The 27,051-nt window shown below is 31.6% G+C and overlaps 1 protein-coding gene across 1 annotated transcript in view; it reads right to left on the bottom strand.

Moving 5' to 3' along the window:
• Positions 1-27,051, bottom strand: part of LOC126881200 (GILT-like protein 1) — a 72,972-nt gene that overhangs the window by 27,579 nt on the left and 18,342 nt on the right. The window contains exon 3 of the mRNA XM_050645302.1: positions 16,683-16,941. Coding sequence (XP_050501259.1) covers positions 16,683-16,941 — 259 coding nt within the window. The remainder of the gene's footprint in view (positions 1-16,682; positions 16,942-27,051) is intronic.

Raw genomic sequence — 27,051 nt, 5'->3', positions numbered from 1 at the left:
ACAATCATAAAATGTATAAAAAAAATAAAAAAATAAAAGTTTGTATTGGGGATTGAACCCACGTATATTGGCGCGGTTAGTTTTGAAATTAAAGCATTTTTAGATTTTGGCTACAGAGACATAATATGCATCATGTTGGAAGATAGACCAACTGAACGTTTTAAACTTCTGACAGTTTTGAATTTAACCAAATTAGTTTGATTTTTGTGGAATTGAAATATTAAAATACAACAAAACATAGAGTAAGAAAACAATATTAGATAAATATTGGTAGAAATTTTGTTGGTAATCAAATTATGTAAATCAAAGCATTACATACTAGGTAGGTATATTTTACATTTTCCAAATAGGTAGGTACCTATGTAATTTTTTATTACGATACTGAAACATTTACAATTACGAACTTACCTGTTGCTTTTAAAAACTATTTAAAAAGTCACTACAATTATAATCTTGCTTTTTTCTCTGCCCTCGCAACAATAAAAACTAATATACACAACATTTGTTTACCCATAACTGACATATTGAACACTTATTGACAGGTCATTGTAATTACCCAATCAAAGGACGTATAACGTTTAAGCTGCGCCCAGGAGCAAGACTTTTGATGAATTCGCGCACATATAAGTTTACTCCTAACGCGCCTAAAGAAGTATAACTTCAAAAATTTTCAAAAAAAAACAACTTATCTGGTTCAAACATACAAAAAATGGATGAACAACAAATAATTTTAAAGGAAATACTAAAATGGCAACCCTAAGGAAAGAGAAAACGGAGTAGACCGCGAAAAAGCTGGAGCGAAGAAGTAGACAAAAAACTGAGAGAAAGAAACATAGAAGAGGAACTATGGAACAACCGCACAAAGTGGCGATTGAAAGTCTCGAAACGGAGAACGTTATAAGCCGATATGTAGTAATAGTGGTAGATTTCAAAAATTCACTACTTAGGGCACGAGCTCTACTTTTTTTACCGGCAGCTTGTGCGGGTTAGTTATGGCTGTTCCTCACGATTCTGAGCATAGCTAAATTCCAATGTAAAAGTTTAAACAAAATAACGCAAAAACTATGGCAGATATTGAGATAATTCTTTTTTTATATGAAAGGTATTAAAAAGTTCTAGTGCACTATTTTCTTATCAATTATTAAATTGTTTAAACAATATGTTTTTTTTTAACTTTTTTGCTTGAAATTAACGTAAAAAAATTTAAATTTAAATACGGCACTAGAGAATTTTTCCCACTTTCCGAATCTGTTTTTGTTTTTAACATAAAGTGTAACACAAAGCAGCTATTTTGTTTAAACTTTTTTAAAAATCTCAAAGTTTTGCTAAAAGGTATCTCTTTCGGCCGTCATTCTGTCCTTGTTGTCGATATCCAGCCCGCGGCCAGCCAGCAGGTAAAGAAACCCTGTCGGTAGGATTATCAATAATGTTATTACAGGTACGAAAACGAATTAGTGCTTATGAATGGACAAAGATTATTTAGACTTTTGACAAAATTTTTATTATAATTTTTATTTCAAAACACCCTCTAAAGGAACATTACACAATTCTATATTTATAAATGTAATTTCATTTTATCGATCTTGCTCATGATGCTACTCAAATTCTTATAATACCTATTACTTGTGTAAACTTTTTCATTATATGTATTATCATGTATAATATGATATGCATAATCCGTTTAGAACGTCTTTCGACGTTATCCGATCCCATTTTTCATTCAATTCGGCTGCTCCATTGATCTTTTCTAAGTTCTTTGGATTTGGAACTCATTGAGTTTCTTATTCTTTTCATCCATGTTCTCTTAGGTATTTCTCTCTTCTGTATTCCTGTAGGTGACAATGCAATTAAGTACTTGTTTCGGGAGTCTACTGTTTTTCATTCGTTGGACATTTCCGAACCATTTGAGCTGCTTTCGTTGTATGTCATCCATGACTGTACCTTGTATTCTCATGCGTGCTCTAATTTCTTCATTTCTTAACCTCTCCCGTTTCGAAATTACGACACTACAGCCCAAATTAAGCCCTGGCCTCCTTTATTTTTTGCCTCCACCCTTGCAGTCTGTGGCTGCTCTTCTCCATACACGGACTCCTAAAAAGGCTTGTGCGTCGCTATTTACTATGTCTTCCCAGAGCTTTCTTGGCTTTCCAACCGGTCTCTTTCCCTGCATTCTAGCATTCAGTGCTCTTTTTGGTCGCCTATCTTCTCCCATTCTTATCACATGTCCGGCCCATTGCAATCTTTGTATTCTAATGAAGTCTGACAGGGGTGTTTCCTTATTATAAAGTTGATAAAGCTCGTTGTTGTATCTACTTCTGAAGATTCCATTTTCCCTCACAGGTCCTAGTATCCTCCTCAGTACTTTTCTTTCGAATGTGTCGAGCTTGTTTTTGGATGTTTCTTTCAGGACCCAGGCTTCACTGCCATAGCATGTTATTGGTCGAATTAAGGTTTTATAGATTCTCATCCTTGTATTTCGGTGGACACTTTTAGACCGAAATATATGGGAGAGGGCAAAATAAGCTCTGTTTGCCTGCGTTATTCTCTTTCGTATTTCTCCATCTTCTGATCCGTCGGCATATATTCAATTTCTACTCCCAGGTATGTAAACTTTTCAAACGTTTCAATGTCATTTTCATGTATAATGTTTTGTGGGATTATATTTTTTCTCGTCTGAGTCATTATTTTTGTTTTTTCTGTGTTAATTTCCAGACCTTAGCGAAGTACTTAGCGTTCGTCTTATTACATCCATTTCCGCGGCTTCTGTCTTTCTTATATTTCTCTCTGTTAATCGCCTCATTTCACAATCGTATAAAAGCATGCTTTTTACCAGTTTCATAGATATTAAATTATATCTTTTCTGTTATTTTCTTGTTCCGCAGAAAGGCATCCTGTAGCTTTTTTTGCTTTTCTTTGTTTTGTACATTGAGGAAATTTATGCCGCTTTCCATTAGCTGGGAACGGGGTATCCATTTATACACATATTAACAATTTTTGTCATCAGTCAAATTAGTTTTTTGGTGCCACATATAAGGAGTTCAGTTCGTCGTCTATTCATTCAATGTAATCACCTTGCTTAGCAGTTTTCTGTTTCCGTGAGAACATATATTTCATATGTTTTCATTCTGGTGAGATGTAGAGTAACATTATGTTGTTTTATATGCCATTAGATTAGAGTGAAAACTTAATCTTTTCCTAGCAGTTGCCGCTAGATCATCTATGCCATTTCGTTCGTTGCAATCCGGAACTGCATGCCGGGGTTTGTTTTGGTTGGATCAGAGAGAGCAGCATATGTGCCTCCTGATGAGAGACTAATAAGTTTCGAAACCGGTAGAGGTGCTTGCTGCACTCTCTGATTGGACTAGAATATGACGCGGCTGTATTTTCGTTTTGCAACGAAATTGAAAATGGTTATTCATTTTTGATTTTCATGTTTACTCTGATTGGAGTACGAAGGGAACCATTCTCGTTGGAACTTTACCGCGCTGAGCAGATGGGACGTGAATTATAAATTGTAAAATTCCCTCATTTTTCTTAGTCCCAGCATCCGTATGGCTTGCAAATTGTAGAAGCCTCGGGGGTGTAACCAGAGAAGGTTCCCATTTTTTTTTTTCATTCTGGTGGAATGTAGAGTAACATTATGTTGTTTTATATGCCATTGTTGTTGTTGGTTTGCGTTACAAAAAATATTGAAATTAGATTATGTATCCAGTTGTACGAAAATAAGCATCTACCATTCTGTAATAAGACCTAAATGACGAATGCCTGTGAAACACGGACAATAACAAAACTTAAAAATCGCAGAAAGAAGAATTCTTAGAGGAATATATGGAGCAGTTAAGGATGGCACCAGAGAACTTTAGACAGTGAGAACCAACCAAGAATTGAAAGAATTATATAACCAACCAGATCCTATATAGTTAAAATAACGTTAAAAATTAAGACAGCCAATTTGTCCTTAAAAAAATGACATAAAAACAAAAGAAAATATAAGTCATTATGTATAAAAAAAACCCAACTCAGCAATACCGTGACCTCAAAATATCATGCTGTACCTATCTAATTTTGTTTTATTTAAAAATTTGAAATCTAAATTAATATTGTTCTCGAAAATATAACTTTGCACGTTTCTACAATAATTTTCAATGTACATTCTAATTACCTACCCATAATCCCACTGAAGAAAAGAATGGCCACAAGTTAATCGTTTTATTATTTAGCTTCTTAACTGCCACCCAGGGGGTGTCCGGTTTATCTATCGGCTCGATAACAGGTGAACAGAATTTTTGATCTGGGCTTTCTGCACGTAAACGTTTACGTGTAGAAAGAAATTTTTGAGAGAGAGGATATTCACCTTTATGATTTAAAAGGAATGACCTTTAAGTGTGCCGAATCTAGTGTGCTATGAAACCTCGCTTAGGCTTTTGCCGGTTCAAGGTAGGTCTGCTCCCTTTTTTTGTTACGAGAGCTTAGAACGGGAGCGAGCAACATTATTTGCAAGTTGCTGGAGTGGTAAAACTGCTAGTGAAGCAGAGTATTTTGGAGGGAAGAAGTTTTTACCAGTTATACATTGGAAAGGCTCAAAGGGGAGTTTCTTCTAGGGTATCGAAGTACTCATCAGGAAGTTCGTTACAAGCCAAGTGTAGAAGTTTGGCTGGAGATAATGAAACTTTTTTCTTGGGACGCCTGGTGAGTATGTGCCCTACATAATGGTAAGGAGTTTTCAAGGCCTGTTTAGTTCTCGTGTTGGAGCTGTCTATCGTACATAAGACGTATTTTGTACTGAGAGAATTCTGTTTTTTATAGTGGGAAGTTTAGCAAGGGGGTGGACTAATAGGATAGCGCGATTGTTTCCTCAAACATTTTCTCAGGATTTTTCTTTCAGTAGCCAAGATGGAGTGAGTTTGGAGTTTGTTTAGTAACTAGTAAAGACACGCCTCAGTTAAAAAAAATCCTCAGTGAAAAAGTAACGAGATCAGTAACAGGCTTCGTTCCGATGTCCGAAAGAAGTATAATGTTGCAGTTATTGACAATCCATGGAAAAATGAACTTAATCCAGATTTATGCGCCAACTGCTGACAAAAATGAAGAAGAAATAGAAAACTTTTATAGCGAACTTCAAAAAACATTACATCTCACAGCATCTACAGACATAACAGTGATCAAGCGTGATTTCAACGCAAAAATTGGCGAAGGAGTCTTATTGCTAGGTTTCAACTTCAACTAAAAAACACGCAAAAAAGCTGCAACAACAATAAACTTAACATACAGAAACTAAAGTCAAAAGAAACAAAAGAATATCTGAAACACGAAATCAACACAAATCTAGACAGAAACCCAGGAAATAATTGCAACGTAGAGCAACAGTGGCAATTCTTGAAAACCTCTATATTGGGGCCAAGTAAGAAACTACTTACAACAACCAAATGTAAGAAAGAAGAATGGATGACAGAGAAAATTCTAGAGTTGATGAATGAATGGAGAAGAGAAAAAACGAAACCATCAATATGGTAGGGGAGCAAAGTATGCTAAATGTGCAGTCACTCGAGCGCTGTGGGGACCTATTTTGTTGTGATTATTAGGTCCTAAAACCAAAAAAAGTTAAGTAACATTTTCCATTTTAGTGGGGACTACAATTTTTTAATTCAATTTTCCATTTCCAACAATCGTTTTTTCCGATTATAGCGCCATCTATCCATAATTCGAAAAAATGTTTCGAATAAAAGTTGCTTATTTTTACGTAAATAATTTAAATCTGCAATAAAAATTTGGGGCTCCTATTTAAGATTTTAAAGTAACCTCCACCCCACCTCCTTGGGGGCTCGTGTTTAGTACCATTCGATAGACTTTTCAAAAATATTGAATAAGTGTATTTTGCAGTTTTTCGATCTGATTTCTCCCCTTCGGGTCGTGAAATTAACTGTCAAAGTGGCACTCGGGATACAAATCGAAAATTTTACAGCTCTTGTGTAATTACTGCTGAAAATTATCTACGCCAGAATACACTCTAAACTGGAGCTGGATATTAGTGACACTCAATATGGGTTCCGCAATGGTATGGATACCAGAGAGGCATTATTCTCCTTCAACGTGCTGACCTGCTGACACAGAGATGTTTGGATGTTAACAACTCTTCTTTCTATTTTATACACTACAATAAAGCGTTTGATAAAGTAAAACATGATCGACAGAATCGACTCATGTAAATTTTAAAAAGTAAATATCTAGATAAAAGAGATTTACCTAAGGCTAATAACATACCACTATTACAATCAGATCAGCGAGCAATAGTAAAAATTGAAAAAGAAACATCTGAAGAAATGGAAATAAAGAAAGGAGTTAGGCAAGGCTGCATACTATCACCTCTATTATTTAACGCTTATTCTGAAGAGGTAATTTGAGAAACTCTGGAAGATGAAACAGTCGGCATAAAAGTAAATAAGTCTTAGTTAACAACATCAGAGATGCAGATGATACAGTAATAATAGCCGATAGTTTCCAAGACCTGGAAAGACTCATGAGTAAAATAGTAAGGTGTAGTAGGGAGTACGGACTCTCTCTCAATATCAAAAAGACGAAGTTTATAAAAATTAGTAAAAACAACCATACTAACGAAGTCTTGATAGTAGAGGGCCAGCAGATCGAAAGATTAAAAAAGTATACTTACCTAGGAACACTTCTTATAATAGAAATTAATGACTACACTGCAGAAATCAAAGTAAGAATCGAAAAATTACGTTCTAATTTTATGAAAATGAAAAAGGTCCTATGTAGCAAAGATTCAACATTAGCTCTTAAAGTAATGGACATTCAATCTAGAATTGGATTGGAAAAGACTGTAAGTCTAGATACAATAACACGACTTAACGCCTTTAAAATGTGGACCTATACAAGAATTATGAGGGTTTTCTGGGTAGATAGAGTTACGAATAATGAAGTAGTGAGAAGAATATCCAAAGAGAAGGAAGTCGAACTTACAATTAAAGAAATCAAGCTACAGTATCTCGGACATGTGATGCGGGGCGAGAAGTATAGCATCCTGCGACTTATAATGCAAGGAAAGATAGATGGCAGAAGAAGCATGGTTTGGATGCAGCTCAAAACAACTATTTAGAGCTACTGCCTAAAAAATTAAAATAGCTATGATCATTGGCAACCTCCGTAGCGGAGATGGCACCTGAAAAAGTAGAAGAAAGACACACCTTGTATTCGATAACTGGCCTGACAAATGTTTTCTAAGTGTGCAGGAGAATAGGGAACTTGCATAAATGTTTAAATTCGAAAAAAATGTTATAAATCACCACACAACATAATTTAAAACATGTATCAAAGATAAAAAAGTTTTGTTTGTCTTTCGTTTGGCCCCTAAAGACGATTAAAAATTCAAATTAAAACAGGTGGTCCAAAACGCGTCGTGACGTCACTTGGTTTTACATTTACATTTTTCCAATAAAGTAAACAGAATTTTAAATTATAGTTGATTTTTTTACCAAGAGGAGTAAACTAAAAAGACAGATTCACACCCAGGAAACTTATTAGAAAAGTCAACAAATTCATCTTCTTTTTTCTTTGATCATATCAGCTTTAGATGATAATCCACACATATTTTATTATATTAACACATCGCTAGAGAGTTCTAAAAACAACCGTTTTTATATAAAAGTAGACTAAAAATCTCAATTTTAACTATTTATAATGGGAAATAAGCCACAATATTATTAAAAAATGAAATCCACGAGGAAAATAAACTTCCTGTAGCTGGCTGTATACCATAAATCACAAAAATACCAAGTTTCTTGTAAAAGGTATATATTCAAATACCCTAAATAAGGGTCACAATACAAAACGTTTTCGGATTAAGGAATCCATCATCAGTGTTTAAAAGCCCTAAAATTAAGTAGAACCTAATTAAATGAGATAAAAGTTAAAATTGACAGAGGTTTTCAAGAACAAGAGGTCACACTTACAAAATTTGCATGCCTGAGCCACCAAAATGTGTAGGGTAAAAACCCTTTAAATGTAAATAATAAAGATATTTTACATATTTATATAAAATTCATCGGATGTTATAGATAAACCTGGATGTTACCCAGGGCAACACAGGACTCTCCCCACGTGGTTGGAACTTTTTTTGGAGAAAACCTCACATATTGGATTTCAATGGCCAACTGACAAGTGAATTCAAGAGCAACCCGAAATGACATCAAGAACTGTCAATGTAACCTAGTTGTAATATTACTTCAGCCACAACGTTAAAGATTAATTTAAATGTTTTAAGATAAAAAACAGTATCAAATTTACAAATAGTAAAAATAAAAGATGTTCACAAAATATGAAAGATTTTTTCCCTAGAAATAATGCATTAATTAAGTATTCAAAATAGGGAAATGAAATGTTTACGTTACAGGAAGTTATGCAGTCAACAATACCAATAGGTGTTGTATTAGTGGTATGAAATTGTCAATACGATTAGACAAATAATGGTAAAGGCCTTATACTAGGAACACAAAATAGTATGTAATGTGTACATATGTGTACGATTTTAAGAGTATTGATGAAATGATAATTGTTTAATGACTGATAACTTTCTTGGTAGTCGACCCAACATAAATTGTATAATGATAGAAAAAGTGATATGATAATTGTAAAAATACTGTTTTGTTTTTATCTGATATTTATCTGAAAATGAGACTAAAGTAACTTGATGAAACTGAGTCCTCCAGAGACCTGACATCAAATAGGTTAAAAATGAAATGGTTGTAAAATATGGGGGGGAGTAGGACGGTATGAGAAGTCTGACAGAGTATGTTGTGATATTGGACCATGGAAGATGTGTAGTGTGTTGTTATGAAATAAGAGTTATCTAATCTATAAGCTATGAGATGAGGCTAAGAAGACAGGTGGCTGGAATGGGACTCAATTCTGATGGATGTGGTTGTATATGTGATGTAGGAGCTAAATTTTGGAAAATTAAAGCTGGTGTGAAATAATGAGGATGTAAGAGGATGAGGTACAAATGAATATTAAAGAGTTAAAGTAAGATGTTGCTTATCGACAATTGGAAGTGAAATAGATGTATGTGGTAGTCATGAATGGTGTAGCAACCCCTACACCGTCAACTTTTTTCATAAACCACAACAGATACAATTTCCTCTTCTCTGCTACACCATTCATGACTACCACATACATCTATTTCACTTCCAATTGTCGATAAGTAACATCTTACTTTAACTCTTTAATATTCATTTGTACCTCATCCTCTTACATCCTCATTATTTCACACCAGCTTTAATTTTCCAAAATTTAGCTCCTACATCACATATACAACCACATCCATCAGAATTGAGTCTCATTCCAGCCACCTGTCTTCTTAGCCTCATCTCATAGCTTATAGATTAGATAACTCTTATTTCATAACAACACACTACACATCTTCCATGGTCCAATATCACAACATACTCTGTCAGACTTCTCATACCGTCCTACTCCCCCCCCCATATTTTACAACCATTTCATTTTTAACCTATTTGATGTCAGGTCTCTGGAGGACTCAGTTTCATCAAGTTACTTTAGTCTCATTTTCAGATAAATATCAGATAAAAACAAAACAGTATTTTTACAATTATCATATCACTTTTTCTATCATTATACAATTTATGTTGGGTCGACTACCAAGAAAGTTATCAGTCATTAAACAATTATCATTTCATCAATACTCTTAAAATCGTACACATATGTACCTACACATTACATACTATTTTGTGTTCCTAGTATAAGGCACCCTGCGAACTCAATGGAAAAAATTGGTTCCATATATATAGTGAGCTTCCGGAATTAGAGATGGCGACACATAATGTGGATCGCTAATATATGTGGTACAAGGCTAATTGAAAAGAAGAAGAATATTTGACAATTGAATGTCGAGTTGGACAGTTGTGTTTATTTGGTAACAGCGTTGCCACATTCTGCAGATTTCTACATTTTTAATAGATTTTTGATATATATTTTTTTAATTCTAGTAGGCAATATTTTTTAGTAGGTTTTTGGTATACAGTGATGAGCACGCTAATAACCGGCAAAAAAGCTCAAAAGATGGAAAACATAATACATTGCGAAACAAAAAGAGATGAAACTAGTGGAGGTGGAAATTATCGTTATAAACGTACTATTAATTAACATTACATTACATAGTTTTCCAACTGTAGACGTCTGTGACAGCTGTGACAGGAGTATTTTATAAAATTCTACTGTCACAGTGACAGTTGTCATACCTCTGATACGTTAAAGGTGGGAAACTATGTAATGTAATGGTATTTTAGACGTTTATAACGATAATTTCCACCTCCACTAGTTTCATCTCTTTTTGTTTCGCAATGCATTATGTTTTCCATCTTTTGAGCTATTTTGCCGGTTATTAGCGCGCTCATCACTGTATATCAACATTTTCTGTGCTATGCATTATGACTAAACTGAAATTAACTCTTTAATAGTATTTACATTTGACATTTTGTTACAATTTCCTAATGTCATTACCGAAAATAAGATTCAGGACGTAGGTATGAATACAGAGATTAGAGAAATAAATGAAACTGTGTCTGATACCAAACTTTCTTGTTTCAAGCAGCAGTGCAGTAGTGTTTCGGGTAATATTTATATAACAAAGAGTTTTGACATTCGGTGAGGCTATTAAAATTAAACTAACGACGGAAAACTAAAATATGTATGTAAAATGTAACTTTGCAAAAATAATGTGTTTACCCGTTTCTATTAACGTAAAATGAAAAAGATTTTTTTCCGTTTTTAACCGTATTACAACTGATGATCGCAATAAACTTTTGAATAAATAGTTATTTATGATATAAATGTTAAAAGTACACGTTTAAGGCAAGCATGTGAAAGTAAAGCACATGAGTGCTTTAAAAATGTAATACTTTTTAACACGCATATCATACAATATTTTTTCCACAAACGTAATTACAGGACAATATCTACAAAAACTTTTACTTGAACTTGACTGACATTCCATTTTTATATTTTTTTGACATTACATCAAATTGCCTATACGGTCAATACGAACTGCAGTGCCTTAAAAATTTTAAAGCACTAGTGCCTTGAAGTAACATTTTTAACGCTCGTATGGAGTGCTAAAAATTGCATTTTTAACACGGTTGTAGAAAAAATGTATTTTCATGATTATTTGTCAAAGAAGGTATGAATGAGGTTGGGAATTGTACCAAATTTGATCCAGACATGCATAATATGTTAAAATCAATGGATGACAAAATATTATATAAAAATATTAAATATAAAACTGATAAAAATTAATTAAGTACCTAGGTCATTTTGTTTCCCTGTTAAAATGTAAAAAAAGTTTGGTTTTTTTACATTCACGTTATATTTATTTCTAGTTAAGTTAGCTGCTGTTTTTATTATAAAAAAACCTAAATTATACTTAAATAAGTTAATAAAGTTTTAGTTCTTAATTTAGTAGATTTTAGCCAAACATGCAATATATTTCCTAAATAAAATATGGCCACGTTGTCTTGTATTGAATTAAGTGCGTCATTTTGTAATTTTTGTGTTGTGTATGCGTTTTATATCAATTTTATATTTGTGTATTAAGTTTTTATCCCGTACCCAAGTGATTAGTGAAGTGAATGTTTCATATTTTAGTTATAGGGCTTTTCATTCACAGTCATTTGTTTCGAGCTTCTGTCATGTGTCACATAATACTAATATATCTACGTCATACGTTATTGTTATTGACATATACCAATGATACAAACCAAAGACGTATGCCGTAGATATATTAATTTTATGTGACACATGACAGAAGCTCGAAACAAATGACAATCGATGAAAAGCCCTATTAATAGACATTTTTTCAGTGTATAAATTATTTTTCTTCCCTCAGCTGTACCTAGTTGTTTCCAGGTAATGTGAATAATTCCTAAGGTAGAAAGACATTTTACATTATGTTATGAAAACAATGAATTCATGTCAAGATTTATATAAATAATAATTATTACTGTCATTTGTTGGTTTCATTATTGTTCTTACATTGTCCATACATACGTACTTATCATTTTTTAAATATAATCGCTGCTCATGCTAAATTCTATGCTTGTGCATGTTATTAATTTTTTGTTTTTGCAATAATTATTTTTTCCGCAAATCGCCAGGAAATTTTGACATTCCTGTCAAAATTTCTTGAAGAAAAAGTCAGGACTTCCTTACTTTACTGTAAGGAAATGTCATTTCCTTACTGTAAGGAAATGATATTTCCGTACAGTTGTTAGTGTTCTACATAAATGATAGAAAAGTTTGACAATTCAACCTCAATACGTTTCCATAGTAACCCAAGTAATTTTATTAGGAATTTCAAAGCACCATTTATTTGGGAATAAAATTATCGCGTTTTTTTTAAATCAATCATTATCTGTCGAATTTTAAACGATTTGCGGAAAAATAGTATGTTTACCTCGTAGGAAAAGCCACATTCCTGGACTCTGTGTTGCTAAGTCTCGGCTTGCGCCTCGACTTAGCAATCTTCACAGTCGTCCAGGAATGTTAAGCTTTTCCTACCCGGTAAACAATGTACTATTATTTTTATGGTTTCTGTAATAAAAATATTTTATTGCAAAAACTAAAAATTAATAACGTGCACATTATAGAATTTGGTATGCCTAGCGAAGCTTCCAAAACGGTACAGATATCTTCCAAAACGTTACAGAGATCTTCCAAATCGTTACAGAAATCTTCCAATTTAAAACGCTTAGTTGGCTTCCAAAAATATCGATGGTGTTGGAATACGGGACCAGTTCTGCCTATAGAGTTCCCTTTCTACCCCACCCACTAGGGATGGGAAAAACCTACCGGTTTAAACCTAAAACCGGTTTTTTTACTTCGCAATAACCGGTTTTACCGGTTGTTTTTTTGTCCCGGTTATAACCGGTTTTTTCGTTTTAAAGTAAAAACCGGTTATTAGGTTTTTACGGTGATTAGGATTAGGTTAGGTATTATTTTGGATCCCAATCATAATTATTATTCTCAAGTAATTATTCCAAACAAAACCATAATTCAAATTTTATTTTATTTTATAAAATACAGAAGCAATCTCACATCAGCCAGAAACAATTATTAAGTTTTATTATAATATTTCCTTAAAAAGGTATTTGTAATCATAATATTTACGTAAGAAGTGATCTGGTTGAATTAGACGCAAACAAAAATAATGCTCTGACTATGAATATCGAATTACTGATTACGAATACGAATCTCCAAGAATTTCGCTACGTTTTCAAAACGATACACTTATACAGGAAGTATTAAATGAGTTAAAATGTACCTTTTCTACAAATATACAAACGTGTTAAAAGTAATACATGTTCTTTCGATAGTATGTACTAATTTTGATCATATTGATATCGAGTAGAAGGGAGTATCGCAAACTAAAATGTAATGTAAATGAAACTTTGTAACCTATTGGATTAAAAAAAACCGAAAACCGGTTTTTCCAAAAACCGGTTTTTTTTGGCCGGTTATAACCGCTAGGTTAAACCGTAAGCAAAAAAAAACGGTATAACCGAAAACCGGTGTTTTGTCAAAAACCGCCATCCCTACCACCTACTCTTCTTCTTCTATGGTATAAGGCATTTACCATTATTTGTGTAATCGTATTGACAATTTCATACCACTAATACAACACCTATTGGTATTGTTGACTGCATAACTTCCTGTAACGTAAACATTTCATTTCCCTATTTTGAATACTTAATTAATGCATTATTTCTAGGGAAAAAATCTTTCATATTTTGTGAACATCTTTTATTTTTGCTATTTGTAAATTTGATACTGTTTTTTATCTTAAAACATTTAAATTAATCTTTAACGTTGTGGCTGAAGTAATATTACAACTAGGTTACATTGACAGTTCTTGATGTCATTTCGGGTTGCTCTTGAATTCACTTGTCAGTTGGCCATTGAAATCCAATATGTGAGGTTTACTCCAAAAAAAGTTCAAACCACGTGGAGAGAGTCCTGTGTTGCCCTGGGTAACATCCAGGTTTATCTATAACATCCGATGAATTTTATATAAATATGTAAAATATCTTTATTATTTACATTTAAAGGGTTTTTACCCTACACATTTTGGTGGCTCAGGCATGCAAATTTTGTAAGTATGACCTCTTGTTCTTGAAAACCTCTGTCAATTTTAACTTTTATCTCATTTAATTAGGTTATACTTAATTTTAGGGCTTTTAAACACTGATGATGGATTCCTTAATCCGAAAACGTTTTGTATTGTGACCCTTATTTAGGGTATTTTAATATATACCTTTTACAAGAAACTTGGTATTTTTATTAAAAAATAATTTTTATTAACGTTTCGACGCCCAAATCGGGTGCCGTTGTCAAAATACAAAATACTATAAAAAATGGGCGTCGAAACGTTAATAAAAATCATTTTTTAATAATATTGTGGCTTATTTCCCATTATAAATAGTTAAAATTGTAAAATTGCCACAAGAAAATAGCTTCAGAACAACATTAAAAATCTCAAAATTAAAGGAATAATGCAGAAAACACAAAAAATCGCCGATATACTTAATTAATCTATAAAATAACAGAAGTGCCAAAATTTTATAAATGTCATTAGTGTCAAAATTTAATAACAGTGGAGTAAACTTGCCTGCGGTTGGACCTATTAGAAGCAAGGATTACGGCGCGGTAAATTTGAATCACTCCTCTTGGTTAAAAAACAAACAATAGACGTTATAAACGTCAGTAGAAAATACATTTATGTGACGTTACAAGTGTTTTTGATCGTTTGAACTATTCATAGAAAAATTCGTACTTTTACAAAATGGTTTTATTTTCAATAGTAAACCTTCGTTCCTTTCCTTCAAAAACAGTATAAAACTACAATTTTAACAAACTGGTATATATTATTACAATGACATACGATAAAAATGTCATTAGAATATAAATATTTTTGACTTATTCCACGACGATGCGCTTGCCAAATACCCAAGTAGGTGGAGGCCAATAAACTAAAGAAGGAGAAGAAGAATATACCTAAATATAAGGTTGTGTCTAGGTATACGTTACCGTGTACGCAAATAAAAAAGTTAGTGTCAGTGATTTCTTATTTTTTATTTGTTTAGTGTTTGTTTTTAAATTAACTACGGAGTGTGGACAATTATTTAGTTCTTTTAATGAGTTTAAGAACATTTTAAAACAGTACGAAAAAGATAAGAGACTTAAATTAATATATATTTTTTTAGTTATAAATGAAATAGTATGTATTACCGTAAAAGATTAAAATAAAAAGAAGACCTAAAGCTTTCACAATAATAATTAACTTGTTCTGAAGCTATTATCCTTGTGGCATTTCTGTAATCAACTATTCTAAATGGGAACTAAGCCACAATTTAACCAAAAAATGATTTTATTAACGTTTCGACGTCTAAATCGAACGTCGTTGTCAAAATACAAAATATTATTAAATTAAACAAAAATGGTGTTGCTTAGTAAAAAATTTTTCTAATAATTTATTTAATCTGACTAATTTTTGTATTTTGACAATGACATCCGATTTGGACGTCGAAACGTTAATAAAATCATTTTTTTAGTTAAATTGTGGCTTATTTCCCATTTAGAATAGTTGATTATAATAATTAACTTACGTATAAAAATTATTTTAACAATATTTTTTACGTGTTATGTCAACTAAATACATATATTTATTTTGCTAACCTAAATATATACTTTAATATATACATTGATTTATTACAATTAAGTTTGAAACATCTGAATAGTTCTGCTTCTCTTCCTTTAACAAATATTTTTCTATCAAACACACGTTAAACATATCAAAATAGCATGTACCAAAATATACAGTCACTGCGCACGTTAAATAATAACGTCACTGGCTTGATGAAGTTTAATTCGCGTGTATTTACATACCTAACTTTTTTATTTGCGTACACGTTAGCGTGTACCTAGACACAGCGAAATATAACCATAATAATAACTAATGTAAAACTATGTGACGTCACGGGTCGTTTGAACTATTTTATACCGCTGAAGACTTTAAATACGTATTTCTAAGTTATTATGAGTTTTTGAAGCGTGAAATTTTGGAAATCTCATTTTTAAAGAAAACTAAACATTATTATGTAATAAAAAAAAATTGTGCAAGTTCCCTATTTTAGCTGTGATATTTCCAAATTATTCATATAATATGCCCAGCAGATTTGCTCTTTTTCTTGTCCTGTCTAGAGTGCCTTACTTTAATGCTGATGTTCCATTGGAGAGTTCTGCTAAAATGAACTCCTAAATAGGATACCGAGACTCTGAATTCGAATCTCTCTCCAAGGAGTTCCTTGCAACCTCATAACGAATCAGATGAGGGTTCCTGAATAAGATGAATTGTGTTTTGGAAGGGTTGAGTATAATACTCCATTTAATCCACCATCTCAAGATTTTGTTTACATTCGCCGAATCATATTTAGTGTAGTGTTTAGTGTTATATAAGTGGAGATTGTATACCTAAGTAAATGAAATTAATAATTTCTTGTATTCATAAAAAAAATCAAGTAATAAAAATACCTATAGAAAAATTATAATGGAGCTTTCTTTTTGATTGATATTACTTGTAATTAATAAAAAATATTTACCTAATGGACTTGTAGTGCAATTACGTATTTGGTCAACATCTAGAGGTTCAGGTATACATCTTTTTAAGGTATCATCAACTTGTTTCTTCTCGACATTTGTCGTCAAATTACCCATAAAACAGCTAACGAAACTTAAATACTCCTCCCGTTTGGACTTTTCAATGTGGTTGTCTACGCATGCTTGGATACGGTTACCATAACATTCTTGGACTTTGTGATGACATTCATAATATTGTGTACCATTTGCTAAATGGATTTCCTAAAATTGAAACTTAAAACTTTTAAAATAACTGTAGACATAATTAGTGATATGAATAAAAACGGAGTAAATAAGACGAGTATGTTCTCATGAGTATCAGCATAAAGTATAAGTTTATACTCTATTTCTAATGTCTAAAAATCTTGAAACAGGTTGATTTTTATTTTTAAGTTAGGATTTTTTGACACATACATCTTACTAGTGACGTCATCCATCTGGGCGTGATGACGTATTCGATGATTTTTTAAATGAGTAAGGGGCCATTTGAAAGGTTATTTAATTCTCTATACAGTAATATAAACATTAAGATACTTATTTACACAGGGTGTCCAAAAAAATATTTTTTAACTAAATTAATTGACACAAAAACAAGAATATACAATGTATGTATTTTATTTAATTCAAAATACATTTTACTGCTGCCAGAAAACAGAAAAAATGTTTATTTAAAAATCAAACATTGCTTTTCGCTTAAATTAAATATTCAAACTGCCAAGAGGTACTTATAGGTATGTAAGTGGCAGCTTGAACATTGAATTTAAGAGCACAGGCGCAAATATTTTACGTCTATCCCTACTTTTTCTTTCTTTACACGGTAAAGTACGTATATGCTTTTTCTCATGAGGATTTTTCAGTGCGTCACAGTTTTTCGATTTCTTTCTAACGCATTAAATTGTATGTGACAGAAAAAAACGCACGTTGGTGATTACATTTCGTCGGTGACATTTATAACATTTATTCTAGTTGTCAATAGGTGTCGCCATAATCGAAAATAAAATAATTTGCGAATTATATAATATGTCTACGAATATAATCTGAACAATTTATAAGACTATACAAATCAAAGAAAATACCATTTTATAAATGCAATAAACACAATTGATTAGATTTTATGCCAAATTGCAAATAAAATGTGACAACTGTCAGATTTAACTAAAATGTCATGTCACTAAAATGTATATATTATCACGGACTTACCTTTTTTTTTTATCATTTGTGACGCACTGAAAAATGCTCATGAAAAGAAGCATAGTAAAATTCTCACTGGTATGGATATGTATATAAGCACTACTTGACAATGACATTGTGACCATTAACTTAGAGATGACTTGTGAATGTTCTTGGATAACTGTTACTTGTTATAATCACTAAATTATTAATTCAGTTCATTAATATGATATTTTTTTACTAACTATGTATTCAATAAGTATATTAATTTATATACATCAAAACTAATACTTAATTGAAATAAGAGGAAAAGTGGTAAAGTCATTTTTTTTAATAATATATTGTTACTATGGAACGCTTAGATTAAATATTGAACATCTTTAACAACAAAATACTTGGATCGCAAAATATATCCTGGTGAATTCTCTGCTGTTGATCTTCCATAATTAATAAACAATAAATAACTTTTTATTAATTTTACGTCTTAAATCAATTACTAATCAAATACACTATCAATATTATTTAATAAACAACTTAAAATATTTCTGAAGCAGTGTTAAATATTATAAAATTGTCACTGTCTTGTCAGAACATTCTGTTCTACCAACGGTTCTACTGAGTGCGTTGTAGGACAAAGATAGCGAATGTTCGATTTGGAAAATATTACCACGGACACGTTGTTCATTTTTTTCGAATCCTGAAAAAAACTAATAAATATTTTTGAAAAATTTAAATGCAGAATGAAAGACTAAATTATTACCGAGGGCCGAAAGTCCCTTAGAATAAATAAAAAGTTGCTTTTGAATGAGATATTTGAGATTAAAAATCAGACTAAATTTTCTCTTAGTTTTTCACGCCTGTAACTTATTGAAATAAACGTTATAGAATAACTATTTATATGGGAAATAAGCCACAATTAAATTGAAAAAATAATTTTATTAACGTTTCGTCGCCCAAATCGGGTGTCGTTGTCAAAATACAAAATACTACTAAATTAAACAAAAATGTTGTTGCTAAGTAAAAAAATTCTTCTAATAATTTATTTACTCTGACTCATTTATATTGGCAATTCAGACGTATATTATACATTTTAAAGTAGAAGACTTTAAAATGATATCGTCAATATTTATGAGTTGCGTTCCTGGGACGACTTTACTAAAAGATAGTTCATTCGATTACATGAAATCAATCCCAACGCAAGAATATCCGTCACAAAAAAATCATAGCATGTGATCTGTCTTTAAAAAGACAACCAAATGCAACGATGACAGTAAAATTCTCGCGTTAGTGATTCCATAGTAAATCACGAGGGAAAATATAAATTGAGTTAGTACATAATTTATATTTTATTACTACTTATTGTATATCTATGTATTATTAATATTATTTATAATTTAAACATATTAAGGTCAGAATTTGGTATTCGTTTTTGAAAGTAAATTAAATGTAAGACCAAATACTTACGATGTCGGGATAGTATCACGAGGTTTTTTCCTGGTTTTCCCTCGTGATTTACTATGGAATCTCTAACACGAGAATTTTACTGTCATCGTTGCATTTGGTTGTCTTTTTAAAGACAGATCGCATGCTATGATTTTTTTGTGACGGATATTCTTGAGATGGGATTGATTTCATGTACTCGAATGAACTATATTTTAGTAAAGTCGTCCCAGGAACGCAACTCATAAATATTGGCGATATCATTTTAAAGTCTTCTACTTTAAAATGTATATTATACGTCTGAATTGCCAATATAAATGAGTCAGATTAAATAAATTATTAGAAGAATTTTTTTTACTTAGCAACAACATTTTTGTTTAATTTAGTAGTATTTTGTATTTTGACAACGACACCGGATTTGGGCGTCGAAACGTTAATAAAATTATTTTTCAATTTAATTGTGGCTTATTTCCCATACAAATAGTTAATCATAAAAATTCCACAAGGAAATAGCTTCAGAACAACGTTATAGAAGTTTTCAGGGACTTTCGGCCCTCGGTAATAACGTCATCTTTCATTATACGTTTAAATTTTTCAAAAATACTTAATAGTTTTCTCAGGATCCGAAAAAAATGAATCCCATTTAAATTGCATTAGAGCCGCAAATGTGTACCCATCCCCTTAAACGAAATCAATGTTTATTTATAAAATAACCATTTTTTTCTGTTTTATAACAACAGTATAATGTATTTTGAGTTAATAAATTACATACATCCTTCCTTGTGTTAATTCATTTAATTAAAAAAGTTTTTGGACACCCTGTATCAATAATTATGTTAATGTTTATAGTAGAATAGAGAATTGAATAACCTTTCAAATGAGTTAGTATATGACCCCTATTATTCTCATTTAAAAAATATCGTCGATTGCGTCATCACGCTCAGATGGATGACGTCGCTAGTATAATATATAAGTAAAAAAATCATAATTTAAAAATAAAAATCGACTTTTTTCAGGATTTTCCTTAAAGTCGCCGGCTTACGAAATAACGAATTTATTCCTTTCACTTGCACGATACTGTACATAATAATAATATAATATATGTTATAGTCCAGGGTGGCCAAACTCCTTGATAGTCTGAGCCACTTTTCACAAGTTGAAATTTTTCACGAGCCGCAATTAATATAATATGTATTCAAAAAGTATGTAAAGAAGGTATTTACAATTTTTTTTAACAGAAATTTGATTTATTGTAAACAGAAATAAAATTGCGAAATATTAAAATTTATTTTTATAATAACTTATTTATTTTCCTTCTTTTGATAATTCTTTAAAATTTGGTGAATAATTTGTCGCAGCACTTCTCAGTAGTTCTTTCAGATGATGGTTAGTTAATACTAACCGGTGTTTGGATTTCATGAATTGTAAAATGGAACAAAATGGTCCACACAAGTGGGGTATTCCTAATATGGAAATAATTCGACAAGTATCCTTTTTTAATTTAGGTTAGTTCGATTCTGGTACAAATTTCAAAAATTCGGTAATCTGCGTTGTCTTATAGTTTTATTTTGGAGCTTGATCTTCTTGTGTCTCTCTTAATTTTATTTTTCCAGATGTTGTTTGGGTCATATTTATTGGTAAAAAAAATTCACCTTATAAACTATGTTCATTTCAAAAAAATGAATTCAGAAAAAAAATGAAGAGACGATTTAAAATATTTTAACAGGTGAACAGGGAAAAGTGTACTTTTGAAGTGTGTAAAACAAATAATTCCTAGCTGAGCGCTTTCGGCTTATAAAGCCATCTTCGGAGCTATGGTCAAAAGGTTCAAAATACCACTATGAAGAGAGATGGATCCCATGTACAATATACAAAAAATACTTCTATTACTTGTGCAGTTTTTTTAATGATGGAAAAAATATAGAAAAAAACCTTGTCTGTCTGTTGAAAAAAGGTGGTCAATTCTTGCTGTTCTTAGTCGGAAAAGTTTAAGTTTTGAAATCTGTTTGGAGTTCGGTCAATATTCCTTCTGGATTTTTATATACTCGTTAAGTTTTTCTAGTTTATCTAATATTGTAACAATTTTTTAAGTCTAGTAAAATGACTGAAATGTGTAATCCAACGTAAAAATTATATCCGTAGCAAGATACAAATCGGTCTGGAGTCTGTTGATTACTGACTTTAATGTCGCGCCACTCTTAGGACCAATTTCTCATATCGAGTTCAACTCCAGTTTAACCTGAACTTCTAGTAAACGTCAGTTTAAAGTCAAAATCGTCTTTCTCAATTCCCGTTCAACCGATGGCAGTTTAAACTTGAACGGTGGAATTCGGCCGTTTAAAGATTTCAGAACTCAGTTCAGATGATTTCATGGACTACGCATGCGTTGTATTAACACAAAACGCTGTCATAATATAATTATATCCTATTTTATTATATTAAGCCTAACGATAAACGATAACATTATTTGTGTTTTTATAATATTTATTTATAATTATTAAAATGACTATTTGACTATAAATACTTAAATTTAACTTTATTCAAAAACAGCATAAAAAAGGTAGTTCAAAATGGCGACAGTTTTTTACCTTTTGCCATCTATTAGCATTTCTCGAAAGCTGTAAAACGAGCACTGACATGAACGCGCAATGAGAAATGCATTCCAAACAGAACCGGAGATCACCCGTGAACCCGGTTCAACTGAATCATAGATTAACGCAGGTATGAGAAATCGACCCTTAATGTTATTGATCGTTAAAAAGAACGTGTCACCAAGCTCAAATGGAACTGGACAGGAGACGTCGCCACGCTGAAGGATTCAAGATTAACACGAAAGCTAATAGAATGGAGACCAAGACAAGATAAACGCAGTAGAGAAAGGCCGCCTAGAAGATGGACAGATGATATCAGATGGATTAGTAAAAACTGGCAACAATCAGCACAAAACCGTGAATTGTGGCAACAAATGGGTGAAACCTATGTTCAGCAGTGGACGTAAATTAGTTAGGTGATGACTCTTAATCTTCGTTCGCGTAGTTTTCGATGTGTCATATCATTCTTAGCTTGGATGGAAATGGAATTTGTTATAAAGTTGCATTTGGTCTTTCATATTTGTTGTCAGTAATTTAAAAGACCTTTTGAAACATATGGAAAAATCATGATTTTTTAAATATAATAGTACAAAATTAAAAAGGAACTCGAATACACTTATGGAGAGCCATAAGTAATCCTTCAAAGAGCCGCATGTGGCTCGCTCCTTTGCACATGCATGAAGTTATTCACGAACTACTTTTTATATTGTCTGTTATTTAGTTTCAGAAACTTGTATCGCAAAATTAAACCGCTTACGCTTGTCTATTGAAATATGTATAGAAATTACAAAAAGTAAACAAGGATAAACAATACCTTTATACCTTGTTTACTGTGAATTTTGGGCTTGATCATTTTTAGTGACTGCGACGTTAGCGCTTTTGTTGTGTTTATTGGAATTTATAACTTATATTGCGTTTATTTTATAAAGTTATATTGTATTAAATATTTTTCTGTAAATAAACATACAGAGAGGATTAAAGGATCTAAATTATGGAATAAATTCATTTTCTCTAAAACGGACGACTTTAGAGAAAAATCCCGAAACAGGTCGATTTTTATTTTCAAATTACAATTTTTTGGTATATATTTCGTACTAGTGACGTCATCTATCTGAGCGTGGTGACGTAATCGATGATTTTTTTAAATGGGAATAGGGGTCGTGTGGCACCTCATTTGAAAGGGTGTTCAATTCTCTATATAGTAATGTAAACATTAATAATATTATTTATACAGAGTGGCCAAAATAATAATTTTTGAATTAAATTCATTGACGAAAAAACAAGAATGTATGCAATTTATTTAACTCAAAATATATTCTATTGCCGTCAGAAAATGAAAAAAATGTTTATTTGGCAAATGAACATTGCTTTTCGCTTGAATTAAATGTTCAAACTGCCAAGAAGTGGGAGGCTGTTTGTGATTTAATTTAAGCGAAAAGAAATGTTTATTTGTGAAATAAAATTTTTTTTTATTTACTGACAGTCGTACAATGTATTTTGAATTAAATAAATTACATACATTCTTCTTTTTGCGTCAATTAATTTAATTCAAAAATTATTTTTTTGGCCACCCTGTATAAATAATGATATTATCGTTTATATTACTGAATAGAGAATTGAAAAACCCTTTCAAATGAGGTGCCACACGACTCCTATTACCATTTAAAAAAATCATTGATTACGTCATCACGCTCAGATGGATGACGTCACTAGTATAAAATATATGCCAAACAATTGTAATTTAAAAATAAAAATCGACCTATTTCAGGATTTTTCTCCAAAGTCGTCCATTTTAGAGAAAATGAATTTATTCGATAATTTAGATCCTCTCTGTATGTAAATGTAGGTACCACAAACCATACATACTCATAGACGTTTCACGTAAATTGTCAAGGTCAAGACAGCAAATTAGTTACCATTCCAATCCAGAGATGTCGCTGTCAGTCAATCCTCTTGTCATATTTAACAACTGACAGTTGACAATTAAATTAATTTGTTATTGACTTTTTATTTTTTATATAATTTATATAATTTCTCCTCAAGACTTCCTGGAGCTCTAAGCATAAGCAAAGCAGAGAGTATAGCAATACATCAAGCGGTGGAAGTCGCAACTACAAAACATCTAAAGAAAGCTATAATATTTTCTGATTCGCTCAATGCAATAACCAATATTAAAACATGTAACATATCTGCTTCAGCAGATATAAGGGCCCTAAAAACAAAGAAACTTATATCTTCAGCCAATGAGAATGGTACCAAAATTCTCCTTTCCTGGATACCTGGACACTCTAATATATTTGGTAACACCCAGGCTGACATACTGGCAAAAATAGGAAGAGACCTGAATGTACCCATGGAAGTACAACTGAATTCCCAGGATGCCCTATCAGTCATCAGAGGAAAAATTACAAAAGAGTACCAAGAAAAATGGAAATCTTTAGTCCAGAAGAAGACTTCGCAATACAAAACAATTCAAGACTTCTTTCCTACAAAACCTTGGTATTCAAATTTTCCATATAGAAATAGAAGACACACTACCACCATCATTAGAATGCGCACAGGCCATTGTTTAACAAAACAACATCTGTATAAAATGAATATAAAAGATAATCCTTTTTGTGAATGTGGTCGTCTCGAGGATCTAAACCACATCTTTTTTGAATGCCCGATTAATGTGATTCCTAATTTTGATATATACACAAAATTTATTTCCATGAACTTCAAAACACCGCTCTCCATATACAATATTCTAAGTTCCTTAACGGAAGAATCAGTCAATGTAATTATGCGTTTTCTTGCAATTAACCAAATAAGCTTATAAACTGCAATGCGTTTTCTAGCAATTAACAAAATAAGCTTACAAATTGCAAGGCTCAACTGTTTATATGTATCCGTGTTATATTATGTTGCTATTTGTCATTTAATTTATGTTTTAATTTTTAATCATACTTAACCTGACCCAATTAATCTCATTTAATTATAATCATCACACCTCATCAAAAGCTTCCTTACAAGAACATAGTCAGCGATTTTGGTATGGCTTAGAACCAGACTACGTCAAGATCGCTTATAAATCGTGCTGGTAATCGCCTTGCAGCGAAACCAAAAACAAAAAAGAAGAAGAAGAAGAAGACTTTTTATTTTACAGTTTGTGGCTTAATTATTTTATTATAGTGGTGTTACGTTTTTAATTCGATTTAATCACAATTTTAATCAATTGTATTAACCTCTTCTCCGTTTTTATGAGTAGAATTTTTAGTTTACATTGATCATCCCGTGTTGTGTTTCTCCACATTAAAAAAAAACAATATAATAGATCCTGAAACAGTTTATTCCAATAGACAAAGTGTGTCATCAACATTTCGGGCCTATATATTTTTGGAAGTTTGTAAAAGATTATAAGGTAATATTTATCTAAACAATCATCCTACAAGATTCTTTCAAAAATTTTCATTCAACTCAATATTACACATCAGTGCTTTCACGTGACACATGGCGGTAGTGTTTAGCATTTTGAAAACAAATTGGAATATTTGAAGATTTCAGTAAAATATTGAATAAAACATTGAATTGTCTTTCTGTTTTAATTTCCTGCGAAATTTCATCAAAAATCCCTCAAAATTTATAATTTGAAATTCCAACCTAACTAAAATTTGTCAATTTAGTTCCCATTCCAATCAAGAGATGGCGTTAATTCGATCCGAAAGATTAACATGGTCGTGAAACGTCTATGAGTATGTATGGTTTGTGGTAGGTACAATATAACTATGTATAAAAAATACGTCAACCGATAATAGGGCTTTTCATTTACAGTCATTTGTTTCGAGCTTCTGTCATGTGTCACATAATATTAATATATCTACGTCATACGTAATTGGTATATAACAATGTACAAACCAAAGACGTATGGCGTAGATATATTAATATTATGTGACACATGACAGAAGCTCGAAACAAATGACAATCGATGAAAAGCCCTATAACCATTTCCTAATTATTACATTGATACTACATGTCAATGATATACTACATTCGCTCTCGCGAGATTTTTTTTGAGACATTCGGAATAGGAAACGTACAACACAAAAATTCCTACCTCACACTATTAACTGCTAAAATCAACTCAAATCAACTTAATCTTTCATTAAAAAAAGAAGAATTATTAGAAATAGTGGGAGTGTCTACTAATCTCATAAAATTTTGTGAAGTTTATTTCTACAAAATATTTTTATTTTGTACAATAAATAATTTTCTCATTTGCTATCAATACATTATAATGGTTTAAATAAATAAATATTGATTGGCGTAAGGTTTATGTTATTTTTATGTCTGTTTACTATTAATAATATTGGATATGAGCAGGTGCGTTGGTTTTGTAGTAATTTCCAGTCACTTCTGACAACTGAATTTTTCAAAAAAGAAATTACTAACGTCAGTGTCAAAAAAAATCTCGCGAGAGCGAATGTAGTATATTACACATTGAGGTACATTTCACTAAGGTCCGGTTGTTCGAAGGCTAATCAAAAATAATCATTATCAAATATTTAATTATGTCACCAACTGTCAATGTCAACTTTGATTGGGTTGCTGAAAACATAATTATTGATTACAATTATGAAATTAGTTAATCAATTATGTTAATAATGTCATGTTAATTGATTAACTAATCTCATAGTTATAATCAATTATGTTTTCAGCAACCCAATCAAAGTTGACATTGACAGTTGGTGACAGTAATGAATTATTTGATAGTGATCATTGTTGATTGGCGTTCGAACAACCGGCCCTTAGGGCCGGTTGTTCGAACGCTAATCAACATTGATCACTATCAAATATTTAATTACTGTCACAACTGTCAATGTCAACTTTGGTTGGGTTGCTGAAAACATAGTTAATTATAATTATGAGATTAGTTAGTCAATTTACATAACAATTATTAACATAATTAATTAACTAATTTCATAATTGTCATCAATAATTATGTTTTCGGCAACCCAACCAAAGTTAACATTGACAGTTGTGACAGTAATTAAGTATTTGATAGTGATCAATGTTGATTAGCGTTCGAACAACCGGCCCTTAATGTTTTGATTTAACTTGATTGCAAATGAATCATGACATTTGTGCAAAG

This window comes from Diabrotica virgifera, chromosome 3 (genome assembly GCF_917563875.1).
Source record: "Diabrotica virgifera virgifera chromosome 3, PGI_DIABVI_V3a".
In the NCBI taxonomy this organism is placed as follows: domain Eukaryota; kingdom Metazoa; phylum Arthropoda; class Insecta; order Coleoptera; family Chrysomelidae; genus Diabrotica; species Diabrotica virgifera.
The sequence above is the reverse complement of the archived record's forward strand: the minus strand, read 5'-3'. Positions and strand labels throughout refer to the sequence as shown.